The 22,578-nt window shown below is 37.6% G+C and overlaps 1 protein-coding gene across 3 annotated transcripts in view; it reads right to left on the bottom strand.

Annotated features, from left to right (window-relative positions):
• Positions 1-22,578, bottom strand: part of FAM193A (family with sequence similarity 193 member A) — an 82,204-nt gene that overhangs the window by 43,862 nt on the left and 15,764 nt on the right. For 2 of the 3 annotated variants that reach the window (XM_074587401.1, XM_074587403.1), the window contains exons 2-5: positions 6,301-6,366; positions 3,298-3,543; positions 782-948; positions 346-513 (exon numbers count right to left, since the gene is read on the bottom strand). In XM_074587401.1, the coding sequence (XP_074443502.1) occupies positions 346-513; positions 782-948; positions 3,298-3,543; positions 6,301-6,366 (647 nt within the window). The remainder of the gene's footprint in view (positions 1-345; positions 514-781; positions 949-3,297; positions 3,544-6,300; positions 6,367-22,578) is intronic. The other variant, XM_074587402.1, reaches the window with a different exon arrangement.

The following is a 22,578-nucleotide window of genomic DNA, read 5'->3' as shown; positions in this document are numbered from 1 at the left end:
CATAGGGCAATTCAAACTAAACAGTGTCTTATTAATAAAAATCACCTCAAAGTCTTTTGAAGACTAAGAATTTAGGACCATTCCATAATTATACATTAATATTCCTATTGCAAACAGCAAAAGAATTTAATAGATTCCCATGCATTCAGTCTACCACTTAAAAATCCTACATGAAATAGAATTAACTGTTCTGACTTTTCATTCTAGTAGAGAGGCAGTCATTCCAAGCAACCAGACTTACAGATGGTGAATAACATTCTATTACAAAGCAATATTCCAAACTACTTAAAAACTAATTTTAAAAATCCTCTTAGCAATTAATAGATATTTTTCAAAGTACTATACCTATCCACCAGCTCTTTCATTCCTTCTTTATCTGGTACCAAAGATTGGTCTTGATCATCTGCCAAAGGGGTCCCAGCTTGGCGATATATACACCGAACCATGTATCTTACTTCTGACCAGTAATTTTGAAGCTGCTGAGGTTCACGTTCAGGCTCTGCTGAATTTTCTCTGCAAATAATGACAAATATAATTACTCTGTACATCACATAGGTGTATTGATTCCTACTATTCTGAAGATGCTCTTCAGGAAAAACAACATACATCTGAAAATGCCTAAAATAAAGCATGAAACTGGATAAAAGCTGCCATCCATAAGTTACTGTTATTGTCAGATAGCTTGTTTAAAGAGTTTAAACATACACCAACAAATAAGTCACAACACTGCCAACAGTCTGACTACAGGCACCATGCTGTTGTGTTTGAATTCAGTTCTCACCTGCGCTCATTACAGGCCTCACAGTTGCATGCTATGTCTGAAGGAGAGGAATTGCTAAGATCTGCAGCAGGCACCGTCTGAGCACCAACAGTTATTCTTCCTCCTCCTACAGATTCCTGCTGTGATCCACTGTTTCCAAGAGGCATGTGCAAGAGGAAATCTTGGCTCTTAAAAGGAAAAAAAAAAAACAGGTAGCCTTCAGTTTGTAAGGCAGAAGTCTGAAATGTTAACAGGTAGGCAAATATTAATGTGGCAATTCTTAGTGCTGAATATATTTTAGGAGGACACTCAACAATGCACAGAGAATTTACCTTCAAAAAGCCTAATAAATGCACGAGATAGATAGATTCAGAAAAACAATGATATAAATATAGTTTAATTTCTAATAACCAAAGTATGTTAGTTATAATTATCACCTTTATGTACTCCAGCATAAACAATGAACTAAGCTAAAGGAAGGCTTGCATCATCCATGATTAATCATGAACTAGTAATATCTCTTCAGTCTCTATTTTGACAGTATGTTTGACTTCTGTAGTTTAATAACGCCTTCTAGCAAAAAGCATAAAATCTCCTTGTTTATAACAGACATACGGCTTCATAGTAACGGATGTTAGAAGGCTGCTGTCATTGGGAATGGATGCTATCTCCTGTGTACAGCGCTGCTCAGTACTAGCACATGACACAAACCTCTTTCCCAAGGCTGCTGGTATTTTTGGTCTCCCATTTCTCTCCCTTGTCTGTGCTCCATCCCCAATACATATCATGCTTCCCTACTGCACCATCCCCAGGTTGCCACCAGCCTTCTGTGGCACCAGGCAGAGACCTCTCCCACATTAGGAGCATTACTGAAGGGGATTTTTGTGCTTCACCCCAAATTCTAGAGCAGGATGCAGACACAGGTCAAAACAAACCTGCACACATTTGCTGCCGACAGCACTATCAGCTCCTGGTGATGATGCTGAGGCAAACCAAGCTAGGTAATGAGAGCAACAGTAACCCCAATACAGGAGCATATAAACCACTTACACTCTGGCTTGCAGCAACTGCTAAGAGAATTTTTTAGCTCATTTGAGGTTTTTTCCCCAGCTGGTTTCTCTAATTTGACTAGCCACCTAATCCATTTAGTTGCTTTTTAAAGTCAAGCTTCCCAACTTGGAAAATCCCTTTGCTGTTTGCTTTTAAAAATTCCTCTTAAAATAAGATGACAGTTGTAAAATTAAAAAGATACCGTAAATTTTTCTTTTACCTGGAGTATCTATAACGTAACAAAATATTTAGGAAGCAAATCCTTGCACTTGTAGGGCACTTATTTTCTTTACTAGTTCATTAAACAGAGATTAAACATAGCAAAATTTTTGACTCAACTGAACAATAACACGTCGGTCTTGCTGTGCTTTGAACTCTCTAGGATGAGTTTACTACCAGTACAATTCTCTCAGATGTAATCTCTTTGGATTAATTTTACTAACCTTGTTAATAGCAAGAATATCAGTAAAGACTAGTTGTACACAAGTGATACATTCTAAAGTTTTCCTTACAAAAAACTATGTTAACTGTGCTTTTAACATGAGTTTAACAACATACGCTATACAAAGACAATCTTTCTTCACGCTCATTTGTTTACTGAAATAAAAATCTGTATGTGCCCATGGGCATGTGCGCAGTCTGTTAGCTCTCTACAAGGAGATGTCGGCCGGAATCTATAGTGCTTCCAATTATCAGAAGTGTGCAGCTTCCCACATCAGTTGTGATGATTTGGTTCTGCTGTATAGCATAGTTTACTTCTAATGCGGTTTTCCCGGAGCTGTCAATGAACTTTTTCTTTCTGCTACACTGAGCACAGCTCTTACGTGAGGTTGAATTTTCATTTGAAAATATATTTTAACACTTAATTTAGAAAAGAATCACAACTTGAAATATTAGCACAATGTATTAAATTAGCGTTTGCTGTGCTACAACAAAGAATAAGAAATTGTTATATGCATACTATGCAAAGTTATGCTTCTTATTAAAACAAAATACAGGAAAGAAAAGACAGCAAAACTCAGACACACACAGGAAGGTGGCAGTGCAAGTGCAGTGACTCAAGAACACTACTGAAAGAACAAGGAAAATTCAAACAGTTTACCTCACAAAGGGGAGAAAACACATATGAGCAGACAGAGAATAGGAAAAAAAGTGTAATGATTAAAGTTGCATTGGTAAGAGTAGAAGAAACAGAATTTAAGTAAAGGGGGAAAGGACAAAGTATGAGATCAAATAAATTAAAAGGGAAAAAAAGAACAGCAAGAAACAAATCCAAGCCTTGCTTTACTCAAAAATCTGAAACTCAGAATCCGAACTCCTTAGTTTTGGAACAACTTGCCTGTTCGGTTTAGCTCATAGGAAAACCAACTCAAAATCTCCTAAGATACTTTCTAAGCATTTACAGTTTATATGGTTCCAAAGCAAAAAGCAGCATTCAGCCCATAACAACATATCTTAGTCTATTGAATTGAAGCACTTCAACTTACCACAAGAGATTGCTCTATTGTAGCATGCCTCTCCTCCTTTTCGACTGTTCTTCGACAGTCTGGACACACCCACAGTGGAAGATGCAGCATATTGTTTGCTTTTGGAGATGTGGAAAGTGCTGTTTTGCTAGAATTTTTTATTCCGCTCTCTGAAAGCGAAGTATCTTTTCGTTCACTTCTACAAAGAAGACAATGCTCGCCAGTTGTATATGGTGCCCTTTGGCCCAAGCCAAAGGTAAACGGTGTCTACAAACAAATGTTTTGATAGATAACTGATTATTCACAGAATGCGTACCAGAAAAACTTCTTGTGAAATTTAAAAAAAGCAACCCACGTATTTTAATACTCACTATTAAATGATGAATATTTGGATCGTCCCAAGATCAAACTCATCAGTCTTAATACCCATGTCGCAAACAATTCTGATTATAAATACACTCCTATTTAAAAAGTAACATTTTTGGGAGCATGGACTACTGTCTTCTGCTATAAAATAATTCAGCCTAGATGCAATAATCTAGTAAGTAAAATAAAAAAGGGACAGTAAAATTTACTGTTGTTATTCTTGCACATAATAAGGAAAATAACTGCTCTTTGAAGTCCTGTGTCACCTCCTTTTTTAATACTAACCTAGACAAAGACACTTCCAGCTAAGCTCATTACAAAATAAAAGCTGAACTCAGTTTTAGCAACACCAATCAGTAGGGTCTTAAAACCCACTATTAGCTATTGAATACAGTAGACTTGGTAACTTATGAGGACAGAGGCGGTTCAAAACCTAAGATGCTTCTGTGATGCGTAGAACCTAAGAACCTTCCTGAGATGCTACTATGCATGAAATTATGGTTCAGCCACGAAATGCTGATTATTCACCAAGACTGATACTCAAAAAGATGGCAAGCTGCATAAGCCAAACAGAACCCAACCTCACAAGACGCAAGTGAAGTTCTAATGAATGAAGAAAACATCTTGCACCAGCAGAATCACAGATTTGCCCGATTATATTACAGCTACTAGCTCTGCCTTAATTAGCAACATCTTCTTTGTAAGCCTCAAAATAGTTAAATTCTTTCTCAAAGGAAAGGCAAAATTGAAGTCATTCAAGTCTCCCTCTAGATACTGCTCCTACCTCAATACTAACAAAAATACTGCTTTAAAGATCTCGTAGGGCTGAACTGCACACGTACGGGTGAAAAGTTCTTTAGGGTAAAGGACTAGTTCAAGCTATAATGCAATTCAATAACTCTCTTCTTGTCTCCACAGCAACAACAAATCAATTCCCTGTTGCTGACATCTAAAGAAAAACAGCACAGCATTACGAACTCTGATTTTTGTATTCTTCGCATTTATAAAACTGACAGACTCAGTAATATGGAAAGACAAACTGAGATTTCTAGACATCAAAAAAAAGAGACACACTGAATTCATCTTCGTAAGTATCATCTTATCTTTCAGAAGTTGACAAGAAATTTAAGTTAAGAGATTTTCTAAGAACAGCTAATCTCTTTACTCATTGATGCCACTTCAAGAATTCACACCTAAGCTACTACGGCAAGAAAAAGTCACAATTTCTCCAGGTGTCTGCTGCAGGTTTTCAGAAAACATTCTCTTGAAGGAAGACTCACTCTGCCTCCTGAAAGACTAGGACTGGCCATCCCTTTACTGCTTTTACAAGCACAAACAGATTGCTCAAGTTAGACATTACTCTTGGCTGACCCGTGCTCAACTGCAGATCTTATTAACGCCTAAAAACCTTGCACGCAGGAGGCCATAGCTGCCCACGTCCCCTTAGCCCTGAAAGTTTCCTTATTAAAATAAAATTTTTTGAAGCCAGATTAAGTCTCTGTTGGAATGATGATGACATCTTTACAGCTGTTGCAGACAAATCTTTATGAACATCATCTGCAGGACATCTTTCAACAAGTACGAAAAGCAGAGGACAAAAACGTAAAAGGTCAGAAGTTAAGACAACCTGACACACTTTTGCAAAGGTAAGGGTCATGGCAAACATATTGCAGCCATGCTGCAAGGACTTCTTGAAGTTAAGACTTATGTGTGTAATCTGCTTAAAGTTGCACCATTATCATTAAAAAAGCCACGGCAGGTACAGCAGAAAATCTTAATTCTGGCCAACTCATAGACTCAGTAAAACCTTAAAAATCTCCCCATCAGGCCTGTATTTACAACAGATTTCAAGTTCAAATCTGAGAAAGCACTTGGTTCTTAAAGCATGATGCAAATCAACTGCTAAGAATGAAAATTCCTAAGCAGTTTATTTCTAACAAAATTGACAGTTAGAACCTTGACAAAATCTAGACCATAAGCACCTCAGATTCCTGTTATGGCTTTGTCATACTAAAATGAAGCTATGAACTGCAGTTTCTTATTTATTTAAAAGATGAAAAATGAAGTCACTATTCATGCGACCATTTCAACAGCAGCAGTAAACTTTTCCTGAATTAGATGAGCTTGGAATTAGGTCACGTAATACATTTATATGTGTCTTCAGTGTAATCAGAGCAAAGTATACATTTTGAGAAAGGCAAGATATTTTTCCACTAGTCAAGCTTCAAAAAAAAGTGTGATACATCTCTGCAAGAAAACACCCAGTCTCACTTTCTCTCTGAAAGATGTTCAGATATAACATTCATAAATGAAAGCTGGAAGTAGGACAAGCTGGAACAGAAATAACTGCATCTCTGTTATGTATTTAGATATATTTCCAAGAATAACTTTATTACCATAAAGCTGCATAGCTTTTTTTTATGTCTATGTCCAATTTCAAGATTATAACAATAAAATTTGACTTCAGAAATAGTAGCTTTCACTGCTTTTTAAAGCTTAAATGGTGAAGTCATCAGAAACTGACTTCAGTTACTCAAGTCCCAACCTCAAACAGAGATGTAGATCTTTTTGAAGAACTTTCTCTAGTATGTTTAATACTGCTTAAATAAGTAATTCTACTATCAAATATATATACCCACAAAATTTGCCTGCACATACCTGAGAAACACCTGTGAACTCTGATCCAACAGAACTGTCTGTAAACTGTGTACCATTTAGTGAAACCTGGAAAAAATTAATAGTACATTAGTTACAATAGTTCAGTTAATCCTAAAAGAAGATTAAAAAAATTAAACAACAAAACCTTCCCCTGTATCTGAGGGTTGATAATACAGCTTTTGAATCTTGAATGACTATTTGACTGCAGCGATGGAAGCCCCTTTTCTTTGTAATAAAAGTTCTACAGATGCAAAAGTTTACAATTTATGTATTTTAAACTTTTGCACTACAGCTGTTTTATTAGCAATACAACTCTGAGATGAAAGAATTGATACAGGAAAAAAGAAGAGTCATAAACAAAACTACATTTTTCCTTCTGTATTTGATTGTTTGCATTTAGCTTTTAAACTTCTATTGTGAATAGAGACAATTACCAAAGATTCTTGCCTTTTGAAAGAATACAATACTGCTTAGAAAAATATGCAGCGTTAACCAGGAAGACCCCTCCACAGCAAGCCTCCAAAATGGCATTCAGCTATTCTGCTGCAGCAGCCTTTCTCCTGCCCCAGGTTATAATTCATACAGAAACCTCTCAGCATTCTCTTCTATACCTTGTTTCTCCACAAGTGTTACAGAGACTACACCAGATATCAATGAAGTGCCTTTCACAAGCCCCAAGTGTTTTTATACAGCATTATTTGAGGACACTAAAACAAGGGTAAAGGGAAGACAGCATACAAATTCAAGTCAGTGACAATGAAGAGCCCTAGATCACACTGACTTGAAAAGGCATTTGATTTAAAAATTTAAAAAAAAAATGGGAAAGGGGAAATAAAGTCAGTCACTTATTTTATTCTTTATTTTCCCTCTGCTTGTGCACTGGGTTATCTCTTGAATTCCAGATAAAATATACCTCATGCCTCTGTTTGACCTTTCACATGTTTTTGCTAAACTCTTTGCTCTCCAGTTTTCCATCTACTACTGGCTGATATTAAAGTTTCTACGACTACTCTGACATCTGCAATAAAAAGCAGCCTGTTTAATGTAGAAACCCCTTCATCTTGTGTGTTGCATTTACGGAGTTCAGAAAAATATTTTTACCTTGCTACCAAACCAGAAACTCAAACTGGAGCCTCCTCCAGTACAATGGAGCGTCCTTCAGTTTTACACACCCACAGGATTACCAACTACTTGGTTTACAGAGCTAGTGAGATTACGGCAAAGCCATTGTCTTCAACTGGATTTTTCAAAGGCAAAGTAGAGAATAAAACATAATCTTCAAATCATTGCTAGAGTAAGACACAAATAAGAAGCCACAAAACTTCACTTATATATACTCTGTGCTAACTTTCAAGAATAGGTATTTGAGAAAAAACCCTCATATGCAAGTCAACCATCTCAGATCTAAAATCATGGGAGCAAAAATGCTGATCTGGAAGAAGTGCCCTATTTTTATTCAGCCACTTTGCGAAAAGCAGAAAAAAAGGTCTTTTGAATTAAAGAAAGTCTTCTTCACCAAGAAAAGAAATCCTACAGTACTGGAGGTCCACTGGTTATTGGCATGCTTTTGCATTCAATAACAAAGAAACCAGTGAGAAAGTTTAGTATTAAACTGTTATCTGCAGCTCAAAAAATATTTTTCTGAGAAAATTCAAGACAGACAAGTTTATCCAAAAACATGAGCTATTAATTAAGGGAGTACATTTACCTTCTTCATGTTCAAGACAGCGATAACAAGAAATGCATGAGCCATCACACTTAAACATGCAGATGCTGAGTGACCAAGCTGAAGGCAGTCAGAAACGTTACAGAAGCAAAGACAAACAGTGGGAGGTTTCTGTTACCCAATAAATGTCACAGGATGCCAAGATAAAATACTGAACATCAGGAGTGACTGCTTCATGGAACGAGTTGTCATGCTACTAACAAAAGAAAAGGCATCTCTTGATCCTAAGCACTGTGCAGGTTACAGTTCAAAATATTAGTGTAAAAACCCCAGAATTTAGTAGTAACCTAAATATCTGCAGGACAAACAAACATCAAGCAATTTAAAGAAAGGAATGAGACAAATAGGTGGAAACTTAAAGAGAATCATAAAAAATTAAGTGTCTGTAGGTAATGAGATTTAAGACATTTTATGTGAGGCTTAGAGCAAATACAAATATCACAAAAAGGACTTTAGCGGGGGTGAATAACGACATGACAGGCAAGGGAAAAAGATGGCTAAATAGCATATTAGAGAAAACATTAGAAGAATCTTGTAGAAGTTGTCCAAACAGGGCTCAAACAATAGGAAGCTGAAAACAGAGAAAAAATACAATGAGACAGTCTTACAAATAATTAAAGGAAGTGAGGGCGGGGGGGGGGAAGTGTAAAAACTACAACTAAATCCCTTTTTAAGGCACATGAGTGAGGAGTAGTAGGTAGTCTGTCAGGATCTCTAAGGCTAAAGTATGTAAACAGATGCATTAAAAAAATGCTCAAATAAGCTAAGGTCATGGCAGAAACACCAGATTTATTTTTTGCATCTTCATGCTCACTATGGAGGAGTTTAAAGATATTCTCCCAGAGAAAGACTTATTTATGGAAAATGCATTAGAGGATCTGTTTCAAAGTAAAGGACTGCTAGAAAAAAAAGTATGGAGCAAATGGACAACTCAAAAATTAGCAAACCACCACAAGCAGGTGACATTCAGCCAAAAGTCCTAAAGAAGCTCAAGGACAGTATAGCTGCACTAATAATTCCAGTATGTTAATGCTTGCTTTATACTTCACCAGTACTAGATAAGCAGAAGATGATTTTTTAAAAAAATAATATTTATTTATTAATCTTTCAAAGGAGATCTATGAAACTGCAGTTATCCAAAGTCTGTAGCAAGAAAGTGCCCAAGACGACAAAGTTAACTAACAGCACTAAATTCTTCATGTTTTTAAAGAGACCGGAGAACAGCAGGAGGACCTTACAAGATCTAGTTACTGGGCCGTATGTTGACAGATATAATTCTGTGTGCAGATTTAAAGCATAAGTGACAAGCTAGACAGCTGTCACTTCTGGACAACCGAAATTTATATATTTTTTTTTTAATTGAAGAAAAAACTTATTTTTTTACAGTCCTGAATATCTCTTTTAATGATTTTGAAGTTTTGTCTTTTAAAATCCTACTTTGTAAAGCTAAGTGCCAGAAGGGAGGCTGACACAGATCAGGAACATGGGAATCTCTGCATGCACTCTTCAACACAATTGAAAGTGGGGGGAGGTGGAAGAACCTACTTCTGTTCTTCCTTTCTATAAGAGTTATTTACAATGGAAAAGAAGTTACCGTTTTTCTTGCAAACTGCTGTCACACTAATTCACCCTCTCTAAAATTTTAATTTTCTGGAGAATAAGGCACACACTATCATGGCACAGTGTAATTCATACCAGAAAGTATGAAGAGACCGAGAAACACAGCTTTAAAAATACTTCTTGATTTCACCTGAATGACCCTGAAGAACCAGTTGAGCAATTAGAACATAAACACTCAAAGACTGCCATAATTTGCCACCTTCAGAGGGCTGAGTGACATATTACTAGACAACACGCCCCCATCTTTCTTGCAGTTGATGCCTGGTGAAGTCACACAAACATCATAAAAGTGAGAGTGATGCAACGTCTCAGGAGAGCTCATTAAAAGAAAAGCACAGGAAGAAAATTTAGATTTGACTCATCATCACTGAACCCTAAACAGTTCAACAGAAATGTGATGCTCAAAAAAAAACACGCAGTATTTAATCAAATTTCTTCTGGGGGAAGACAGCTAGAAAATATTGCACTGATTTTCTCGCGTGCATTAGGGAAGATATAGACTAGAAAAAAGCCAATCCTACCAAGAGACAATTAAGGCTACAATTAAGGCCTAATATAACAAAGGTATTCCATACCACTTGAATTAATTCCCTTATTTTTATACAGGGAGGTGAAAAATCAAGTTTGTTGAAATATCTGAAACAACACATTCTCTCCGAGCATCTGAGTAATACTAAAGAAGCCTACTGCACTTAACCATGGCTACCCCACCGAAAGCCATCAAGATGTCTTGTCTATGCCACTCGCTCTCCTGTCTACACTTTTTGTGCCAAAACCCATTTGCCACAGCTGTTCTGTGCTAAGCCTTCTCTCAGGTATTTCCAAGTCAGTGCGCACACTATGACATTGCTCTTCAGCTTCACATTGCAGCTCTGCCTCCCTTCCCACTGTTGTCGCCCAACACCATTTGGGAGGCAGCAATCTCCAGTCGCACTCACTGGTGAGGACCTCCCTCCCTGCAGCCCAAATGAAGCTCTGACTTGGGTGCTCTCCAGTCGCAGGCTGAGCTGTTCCCCTCCTCTCCCAGGCACAGCTAAATCGGTCACAGAACTGCTGCTGGCAGATGAGTGGCGCTTACAAAATCCTAAGTGATTTTCAGATATGAAAAAAGATTTCTTTATGCCTTCAGTTCAAGAGACAGGAAACTATCTGGTTCCAGTAAGTGAAAATTTAAGATCCTTCCTCCTTAATGCCTACCGATCTAAAGATAAGCCATTGTGGAAGTCAAATGCATAGTGAGGGGAAAGGATGATGATAAATGCATGAGAGAGAGGTTTAACAGTAGGTAGCAAACAAAATCTGATGCAGGACATCTCTGGACCAGTAAGACCTGGAAAGGCACACGGGAGGAGGATTATTCTACACATGCACTATAGTTCTCTTCTCGTACCAGGGACTGTCAGACAGGACAGCATGCTGGCCAGACTTCTAGCATGGCAAGGTTTTGGGGGTTGTTTGCTTTAAATCTTGCCCCTGGACGTTGTTGGTAGTGACCATAGTCTCTGGAGTAACAACAGCCTCTGAAGAAGGTATATTACAGCACTGAAGAGATATTTTAATGTAAAAGACAGCAGTAAACTATCAACACTTAACCCTTCCTTAATCCTTTTTTAAGTCCACATTATACCTAGTTAACATCTGGTACAGCCAGTTTTTCAGATGAAGATTAAACTGAAACAGATCTACTAGCCAGTGTCATCACTCTTGCCTACATGATTTCATGTATTTCAACATTCAGATTATTTTTCATCTGCTGTACTTTAAGAAATCCATGAACATTTTTTAAGGCACTGGAAGTACCCATTCAAGAGACTAAGCAAAGTAGTATCCGGTTTCTCACAAAAAAGGTTGTCTTTCATTACATTCTGGACAGATCAGTTCCATGCACCACATGAAAGTGAGAACAAACTCATCCACCAAAATACTGTTAAGTTCTGCAAGATATCAACTACTGCAAAAGCAAGGCAAAACAAAGCATATGCCTAATAAAGCTGAACATCACCTGCAATACAAATAAACAGCGTATTCCATCATTTTTTCGTGGAAGTAGTTGTTGTTAAGGGTGGTCTAACACTGAAAGAAATGGTGCGGGGAGGTCTTGGAATCAGATGAATGATCACTCGGAACTATATTAGGGAATCCTCTCTGAGCGGATGACCACCTTCTACTGTAGCTGTGGGTGTATTTATTGACAATATCAACATGGCCAAGAAATGTAGAAGTGTCCTCTGACAGTGTGCCAGGGCAGCTGGGCTGGCCCAAGGTGACTCGTGGTCCCTGTCCATGGTCATGAAAGTCTGGCACCAAAGTGGCAGGTGAAGAGGAAACTTTTCTAATAGAAGGTAAGATCGAAGTCTAAAGATTTCTTATTTTTCATTGTTAAATAACCCCCAAAAGTACTACAGGTTTTGCAGTATGAGGACATGTCCTTTTAAGAAATGCATACTAAAATCGTATTTTAAAAAAGATTAAATGTAAGAGTTGTCTTCCTAGCACTGGAGTAAGGAGAATGCAAAATTAACATGCCCAACAACAGGCTGGAAAATAATCAGCAATACACAACATGCTTTTACGTCCACTGGCACAGCAATGCTCAAGAAACTCAAGCAGCTGTCAGAGTTTATTTTATTTTTTTTTTTTAAAAGAAAAAACTTCTTTTGACACCATTTATACAAAATTTAATTCCAAAGAGCTTTTAAGCAGTAGTTTGGAAATTGTTGCCAATCAAACATTTACCAGTTTAAAGTTTGGAGGTTCCTACTTCCAAACATAGTAATAGTTTAGCATGATGCAGTAGTGAAACACACTTTGGGGGGGGGGCGGGGGATGTGTGCGTATATGAATAAAGACCTCCAAGTAGTTTTATTAACTGTAATGATAAAAGATGAGCAAAATACCATAGTATACCCCCCACCCCACTCCCCGATTTAGAAGCAGGAGTGTTTTGCTTAAGAAATTGACATTACAAACATCTAAATTTTTTATGTGATAATCACACATCTCTAGTGACGCTGAACAGAATGCAGTTATACTTAACACGTTTGCTTGCCAGAGTCTCAGTATTATAGGAGACATACTGACAGAAAACGTGAGTCTTGATTAGCTGTAAACATCACCAACAGGGAAAGCTGTGAAGATTTCCTACACAAAAAGATTCTTGTTTTCACTAAGGATGCCAAAGTACCAAATAGAAACCAGAGAAGGCAAAGACAAGGTGGTGATAACTAAAATTTAAATATTAAATTACGGCAGCTAACACTTGATCTGGCCAATTGATTAATTTTGCAGACTATTAATCCCTTTTATGAAGCATGCTATTTTGGGCATTAATACTCAAACTCCTAAGTTATCCCTTCCCAGCCCAGCCTGTATTATTCCAGCGAAGTCCACACTCTTGAGATAGGAAAACTTCAATGAAGAAAAACACATCCATAACCAAGTCAGTGACACAAGAAGTCAATCCCTTGGTACTCCTTAAGAAAGCTACCAGACTACATGCAATATCAAAGAACCTTTAAACCTTTACATCAATTAACAGGGATATAGAAAAGTGAAGGCTGCAGAAGAACAAGCATTCCAAGGAGCATCACAAGGCTTTTGTGACTCTCTTGATATCCAAAATTTGAAATAAAAAAATCTGAATATTACTCTCAAATACAGATAAACTACCTTTTATATCTGAAATAATTAAGTAACAGGAGAAAGAGAAGTTGCCAGAAGTTGAACAACAGCCAAGAGTAAAGTGTTAGTGAGAAACCTGGCAGAGCCTCAGGATGGCAGAAAGCACCACACGTCAATATAGTTAATGTGTCAACTCAACCCTTACTTATGCTGGTACCTAATACGCAGCACATTTATGTTCAATAGCTATCATAATTAACAGAAATCATTAATATCACACCAGAGAGCTCAGTCAAATGTTTAACCTTAACCTTCTGTTCTAAATAATAGCTAAATAAATAAGCTAAAACTCCACTCGACAGCCAAGGAGCTAAGCACAACGTGACTGCACACATCTCCCACCCCCCGGGTCACAGAGGACGTTTGTGGCAGCAGATTTGCTGCAGAAAACCATGTTAGCGGTGAGAAATACCAACTACGTACGATAACCAACAGCCTGTTACTAAAACTGATTTATGTACGATCTTGTGTGTATACATTTGGATAGGGCAGGTTGGAAATCTTGTGACTGTAGAGCACACCAGCCCATCATGTCACGCTCCCTCCATCATGCTTAACCAGTGGGAATGATATACTCAAGTGCTAACCACAGGAAATAACCTGTGAAGGGGGAAGGAGGAAGAGAGACAATGCTGGCACTAAGAAAAGATGATCCATCTAACTTGAGATTTCACACTTGTTTTGTTTGTAAAGACAAGCAAAAGATAGGAAAATGCCAAGCAGATAGCACTGGTGTTGCGCTCAATTACAAACTCAAATGCTTCTTCAAGGATCTAACAAGGCTTTTGTCAAGTAGGTCATTCATTTATCTCTCCAAAAGGTGAAGTATGACATTACTTCATATTAGGAACAACATATTAAGATAAAATGTATTAAAAGTTTTTAAGATATATTTGGCGTCATACTAATCCAAAATTAGGTACTCACTAAACAAGCATCTCTACAGAAAATTCTTGTAAGCAAAACCGTTTCTATCCCTTTTGACTTGTGCTACTGCTAAAATAGTTTGAGATCCACGTAAATCACTCTTTAGCCAATATAACAAGTAGGTTTCTTGTTTGTAGTTTTCCTCATTATTCACATACGATCAATAATATAAAACTTCGATAATTTTAGTGACACTTCTACTGCAATTTTCTTCTTTTTAATGCATTAACACTGACTTCCAGTGTTTTCTTTATTAAGTAAAATCACACCATTACAGAATTTGACTAACCTGCAAGACAGGTTCTCTGAAGGCTTCCCTTCTTCAACAAGTCATATTATTAAAAGTTACTACTTGGATTTAAGTAAACATAACACTGTATTTCCATAGCTTAGTAAAAGCTATTCCTAAAATAAATTGTTGATGTCAAATAAGCTGACAAACTGAGGGTGGGGATGCTTAATCTAGAAAGCCCAATCTACCTTCCATATAGAAAATGAAGCAAGCTTACTATGAGTGACTCAAAACCTCAAAATTATTCTTCTCCCCACACCCCCAAGATGGCACAGCTTGATTTGCTTCCTTTCCAAGAGCGAAATCCCTTAGGACCTCTGATACTAAGTGAAAATGTCAAGAGAGTTTTCAACAGAAACTGAAACTATTTCAAAGGAAATACTTTTTCCAGTTGAAGCCTTTATTGTTACAAATGTTCAATCTAGGGAGAGGAATTACTAAAAGTGTAAGTCGCAGGCATATACTGGACTCGTTCAAAAAGACCAATACTTTCTGGTTTAGCAAGAGTTATGAGTCAAGACTGAGGCTAGGGGTGGGTGGGAAGGCTGTTCCTGTCTCACCCATTTTGGGAGATACCCTAAAACAGAACCAAGATGACAAGTCTCTACTACCTCCTGCTAAAATTCAAGTCTAAGTTACTTGTCCAACAAGACCTTGTGCCAAAGAATGTTTATAAAATGGAACTATTTACAGGCTCATCAAAGGTGTTGTACACAGCCTTGTTTTTCAACATAATGTATAATATTAATAGTTGGAGAAAGTTAAAGGCATGTTTTGGGAAAGTACTGGTCGTGCACTGTTAGCATCTACCGGATTAAATACATAGATAACTTTTAAAAGTCAGTGCAAAAAGTATACGTAATCAAGGTTTTGTTTTGTTCTCAGTATGACCAGACACACACAAAAGCCTCAAAAAATAGAGCTGGGAGGAAGGAAGTCAGACTGCACTAAACAATGCAGGATAGGAAGAAAACCAGTCTTCCTTCTTGTTCTTTAAGGACTCGGGTCCTCTGAAAATAGGTAAAAGCAAGACTTCTGGAGGATTTACACAGAACTGATTACTTACCTGCTGCAACTTTTTTGGTCCTTTGGGTCCTCAGAGCCAAGATATAATTCTACTCCAGCGAGTAATCAGAATAAACTAAAGTCTAAACAGCCACTTAAATTCACAAACCACAAACCCATTAAATCTTGATTGACAAAAAGCTAGACTCAGAAACACAGGCGTCTTAAATGAAGTGAGCTACACTGCAAATAAAGGTGCCTGAAACTATCCCTTGAAAGTTTTTTTTCAGTAATACCTCAAAAAGACAGCTTTGAGCTAGTACTTTCAAAAGAACACAGATATTGTTATTCTGTAATAAGTTTTAAGGGAGCAACATCTATATTCTGTGCCCTTCCTCCCACACATTCTTCAATAGCACGCTCAATTTTTCTTTTAGCTGAATCAATCTAAAATACATCCTTCAGGAAATGAGCACCTGTTAGGAAATAAGGAGTTCAGAGGTTATAGTGCCACAATATGAAAATGTTAGCACACACAAAAAAAGCTATGATCTCTACAGGAACTAGGACGCATTCATAAACCAAAATTAAAAAGATGAAACTCTGATCTGTATCCCATTATAAGACAGAATGATCTACAATCACTTAACTTTTTAACTGGAAGTTAAAGCAAGATTATACTCAAGAGGTTTTTCATCTATTTTGTTTTATTAAACAAGGATAAATTACTTCCTTGGACCTTAATTTGAATGATGTAGACCTTAAACTGTTCATTCCATGAAACTTACAGATGGGTATATTCATTCCTACCTCGATCACTGCAATAAAATCCACCCTCCTTTTTTTTTTTTTTTAAAAAGAAGTCTGATGTGACAACTAATCACTATCAAATAATACCCTAAGAAAAAAAAACAATCATAACATAATACACAGTTGCTTTGTAGAATGAAGTGCCCAGACCTTACCAGAAGTCCTGCTGTGGTCTATAGACACTCTAAGCTCAATTCCACCACTAAAACCAAACCTACATAAGCTGTAATCAATAAAAATAAATAAGCTCTGCCTGGCACATGATCTCATGAAATTTGTATTAACACAGGGCAAAGACCTTCCTGAATTAATTCCTGTTTGGGTGGGTTTTTTTCCAGAGTGTATGATCTAGCATAATCCCTATTTAAAGATTGCAAGTAGAAAACCATCTAAACCAGATTTCATCTGGGATCAGAATCAATTAGCAAATTTCATTAGTTTTGTTTACTTTCCATCATCATTTTTATTCTATTACGTATTCAGATGCCTCTATCTGATGAGCCATTTATTCCTTACCTTTTGAGGAACTGGAAAGAGTTAGGAAACAGGCCCTTGGAAGTCAGGGACACAGACAATTAGCATGACTCTTCCTACGAGGTAGCCGCAAGAACTGGTATTCAGGAAGAAATCCCTTCTGGATACCAAATAACCTCCCTACTCCTCCATTTGATACCATCGTGAATACAGTTCAAGGACCAGGCTAGTCTTTTTTTTATACACAAAATATCATGCAGCTACGCAGAGGCCATCAGCACAGCCACCCCAAAGGTCAATCTGTCTATCTAGGTAAGTCACAAGAAATTTGGCAACACCTGCATGAATACGGTTTGTTTGTAGCATGTGAACAAATACTGGTTTTATTCAATCAGTTGAGAGCTCTTATTATCCCTTTTTAAGCCATCATATCCTCTGGAAGCATTATCAATTTCACACTTTCTTCCAAGGCAACACAAAAAGGTTAACAGCATTACCACAATTCCCTGTAACTCACTAGCAATATACTCATTCATAATTAGTAACTGCAGGTTTTACAGGACAAAAAGCTGGAAGATCCGTGTCACCTGGGAACAAAAACACTTCTATTGCATTTGAAAGCTAACAAGCCGAAGTCACCCTTACTTTTTCCAAAAGCAGTGAACACTACATGCGGTGCTACCCCAGCCCTGAAGATAAAACTCCCCAGCCATCCCCATGGCCCTGCATACGTTCATTCTCAAGACGACATATGCTTCCAAGCAACAGTTATTAATGCTATAGTGAACCTGCACTGACTGAAGTCTCTGGTGGTTAATGGTTAATTGCCTTCCAGCGGAGAAGGATCACTACAGGAGAATGCAACAGATCCCTGATGCCATGAAAAGTGAGTATGCTTGCAAGTCCCATCTTGCCATTTTATCTTCCTTTGAACCTAAACCCATCTGTCTAATCTTACAAAAAACTATAAGTATCCGAAGCACAATTTATACCATGCTTAAATCCATAAACACATACTAGAAAAATATATCTCACCTACCATACCGAAATTCACACTATTGCAATAAATGAAAGACATCGCCCTTGGAGGGGGGGGGGGGGGGGGGGGCAGGGAATAGAAGCCTAAAGCTGCACTTTTATCCAACTGTCAAATTTCACTTTGTGAACTACAGCATCACTATTTGTATAAATGGGCAGCCTCAGCTGATGATCCATTTCCTCACAGCATCATAAACAGAGGAAAAATTCACTTCCAGAATAAAACAGAACATTAATTTCAGTTATTAAAAATAATAATTAAAATAATCTACATTTAAGCTTAAGGGAGGGAACAAGTTAAAATGGGATTTAACATAGAAATATTACAGCTTACTTAGCATACCAAACCAGTGACATTTCAGCAAAGAAATGGTCAAGACAGAAATAATCAAAGCCCTATGTTTTGAAGTAAAAAATTAAATACAAATCAGAAGGCTGCAAACCATGATATAAGCTCGTGCTCACCTTGTTTGTAACTATACCTTCATTCTTCTTTTAAAGAAAATTGTGTTTAAACAGAACAAACACCAAACTACGGTAAGTATGAGGCTCTCAGCTCTTAAATTGTGTTACCAAGAAACTACAGCATGCCTATACTTGTGCAACCAATTGCTTGTCTAAATAAGACACTTATTCAGATTAAAGACAGAAGCAATTAATACCCCATCTCCTTTGTATTTTGCTTTGCATCGATCTGAGGTACTGCATGTAAATTGAAAAATACGTTATTAGAAATTGATTATTTTTTAAGAAGTATCACTGTGCACATGCATATTTAATTATTTGTACTGATAATTCTGTAACTCCTTCCCTTCCATCATATTCAAATAATTATTTATACTTTACATTTCCAATTGTCATAATTTTTCAATTCCCATCTCCAAATCAAGAAGTTTTTTTTTTAATGTTCCATTGAGATGTGAAAGTCAGAGACATGCACAAGTGTCTCGTGACACATTTGCATCCGAACATCCTTTCTGAGATTAATTCTCTATCAAGATTTGGAAGAAACTGGGGAGAAGGATTTGGTTATACCAATACCTTACGCTCATCCATAAGGCTCCAAAAAGGAAACGTGATTCCACTATGCATCAAGCTGTTTTCAAGAAACACTGGAAAGTATTAGTGCCGCCTCACAGCCCTCTGGAGGAGACCTCATTTGGTCAACCACCTTCAAGAAATGACTAACTGGAATAGACATGGCAACGGCCAACAAGGGTCATCAGCAAGAGGCCTGGTTTGTTTAGCTCAGTGAAGCAATGAAGTTCTCTCCGTGAATGCACTGGGGGTGGGCAGAAAACAAGAATTAAACTGAGGACAGGGAAAACAGAGTAAAATGTCCTGGAATATATTCCAACTGAAGTAAAAGACTACCAGTCACAGCATGAAGAATGTGAAGCAGAACTGAAGACAGGGATAGTGAAGATCTATTTCAAATGAAGTTGAATCAGTTAATGAAAGGCATTTTATGGTATTTCTACAGATAGGCAGACCTTCACATTTTAATCACCATTCACATGAAAAAGCTTTGCAGTTGCCCGAATTTATTTGCAACTCAACTGCAATATGAGCTGCCTTTGTCTTCCAGGTGTTTGTTTTTTTTTTTTTTTAATTCTGTTTGCGGCAGGGGAGATTAACAGAAATTTGCCTACAGTAGCTTCTATAAGTCTCTCATATATCCTTTGACATTGCATTTAAAATAAAAAGCAGAAAACCTGATTATTTTAAGTTTTGTGTAAAGGTATGGACAATTTGCAAGATAAAACAAATTTGAAAACCTGAAACTAACTTAAAATCAAATTTAATATTAAACCATAAGGGGAAGAGGAGGAAATCATGCTTTTTACTGGTTAAAGTATAGTAATTAATTATATTTAAAGAGTTTTCTGCGCAGCATTAAATGCTATTCCCTACTTGACAAGTCAGACGGCAGCAGGTATACAAAATAACAGAACTAATTTGAGCATAGACAAGCTTAGGCTTGACTGAAAAAAGACTTGGGTCTGTCGTAGCCAGATGTGCAGCCACCACAAACCCAGGCTCTCCAGGGGGAAAAGGGAGGGAAGGAGATTTTGTTTTAATTACACATATCACAAATTCTTTAGAAGCACATATCCTACATGCAATACTTCCCTTCTTTGTAGCCAAATATGACACAGCAGAACAGAGCCAATCCACCTCCTACCAGGATTCTGCCTTTCCTGTACTAGAAATATGTTTAACATTTTTTCCAGTAATTATGCAGCCACATGTACTAAAAAAAAATACCAAAAGCTAATAACGAAGATGATTCAAGCATTTCCTTTCCCCAGTACGACAGCCAAAAGTGTTGTGAGCAGGTAGCTAAAATGCCCTAAAACTCTCTCAACTAGCCCTGACAGGTAACAACCATGCATATACATTTTTTTCCTAGTAGAGAGTTGTTAAAGATCTAATCTGTTGTTTATGCTTCAATCCTGAACAGAAATATGTAAAATTAATAGGGTTACACAAAACAAAACCTCCAAAACTCGCCAGCACTTTCCTTATGAACAGTACGAAGCATTCATTCAAAGGCAATTTTAAGACGCCCAAGACAACATTTAGGAATTAATTACTTGACTATGTCACTTCAATGATACAACTGTAGATGCCCTACTCCAAGAATTATGTTACAAGAAAATGACCTCATCTGGTAACTAGTAAAGGGTTAAACATACTCATTCTTGACAAATCACTACAAAGGTAATAAAACCATAAATTAAGCTAATATCCGTAGCAGATTACCTCAGTCCTTGCACTTCATTATCCCCAAACTGCCCATCTCTAGACTGTCCACTGTACATGCATACATCACATCATGTATTAAGTTTCTTATAGCCACACGAAATACACTGCTGAAACATAACACATGGTATGCTTCAACTAGCACTATGGGACAGACCAGAAATTTACTAAATTAACTGAGGAAATATGTAAAACTTGAAGTCCTTTGACCCAAACATCTGATTTACTGCTGCAACTTAAGAAGAGGAGATCAGACAGTCCACGAGAGTCTATTCAGCTACCCCTCACCAAAAAGCAGGGGTGTTAACAGCAGGAAGCCAACCATGACGCCAACATACATAACCGGAACAAAAAGGGAAAGTGGCATTTCCAAAACTCTCGTCTCAAATGTTCCCTGACCCAAAGACGTGACGCTTACATTCAGGTAGTGAGCCAAACCTAAATCGTGAACTGGATTTGTAGGAACAGTTGCTTATATTTCTTATACTGAGGAAGATCACACGGAAAACATTCCAGTGCAGTAAATTCTTCATTACAGATTATCTTAGAAAGAGGTTTGGGGTGTGGGGTTTGGTTTTTGGGGGTGGGGGTGGTGTTATGGAGAAGCAGGAGGCAGCTGAGCTGAGACATCTGTGATTGTGATATCTTTGAGACAATCTATGAAGAGACTGCCAAACACAAAAGCAGCTAAACAGCGGTATGAGAGAAAACGCCATAGAGAACAAGCTGTCTGCTGGCCCCACCTAGGGCTGCACACTGCTCCAGTTGTTCTCTGCCTCCTTCAGACCCAAAAAACCAACAGTGTCTGTCTGGAGCAATTCCTAAGAGGAGCAGAAATGACATACCATGTCTAATCAACAGGCAGATGTGTACCACCTTGCAGGTGTTGCAGAAAGCTGTTCAATGTTCATTCATCACGCCAACCACTGTTCATGGCTGCTTATCCACATGGGTAGTAGTTATACTGCTAACAGTGACCAAGACTGAGTAAGAAGCTCCCTATCAGCCCTTCATATCCTAACACTGACAGGAACAAATTCAGTCTGCAGACAACCCCATGAGTTTGAAAATGCTATCAGAGGACAACTTTGGCTTGTCTGATCACGTGGATGAGGTTCCACATGCTTGTAAGGCGAGAATGTAGAAGATTTCAAGGAATTAACACACAAAAGAAACTCTTCCTGCTCTTTAACTTGAGTGAAAAATATTTACACTAGGATCACTCGCAAAACATCAGGAGTCCAAAGACTATATGCCAGGGCAACCTGAACAAGAGTCTAGAAGTAAGAGCAAGTAATTATTCACACAAAGTTCATAAGAAACAAGCAACCAACCCATCAGTCTTAAGAGGTATTCATATTAATGTATGAAGCATAAGAAAAGGAGCTAGAATTCTTCGAATGTGATCATGACTATGACCTACTCCATAAAAGTCCAGCTGGAATACTAAGCAGAAAGAGGATACAGTCAGTTCACAGGGAAAAAATAACAAAAAACCAAAATAAAGTGCTCAGGAGCGTTATGCCCTATATCTAAAGGATGTAAACATCACAAATGCAGAGAAGTATCTTGGAAGTCTACAAGTAATAAAAAAGAGAAAAGCAGATGAGTGCTATCAAGCTGCAAGCTTACTACAGACCATCAAAAATAGTGGACAGGCAGATGATGCTTTTTCTGAGCAGGTAGAAGAGTCAAGAAAAGCACAGCGCCTCTTGTTACAAGGAGATACCAAGAACTTAGGCATCTACTAGGAATAGAACGTAGCAGAACTCCAGCAAGAGTTCAAGGAACTCACTTTTTTAAAATATAGAAAGCAACCAGAGACTCTTCCTTTAGCTGTAGCCAGCAAGAAAGAAGTAGTTGACAGTAAACAACGAGAGAGTTTTGTTGGAAGTGAACCGTCAAGTCAATGGTTACTGAAGAGGGAAAGGGAAGAAGA

The sequence above is a fragment of the Larus michahellis genome, chromosome 5, assembly GCF_964199755.1.
Source record: "Larus michahellis chromosome 5, bLarMic1.1, whole genome shotgun sequence".
Classification (NCBI taxonomy): Eukaryota; Metazoa; Chordata; class Aves; order Charadriiformes; family Laridae; genus Larus; species Larus michahellis.
This window is presented reverse-complemented; position numbering and strand designations above follow the sequence as displayed.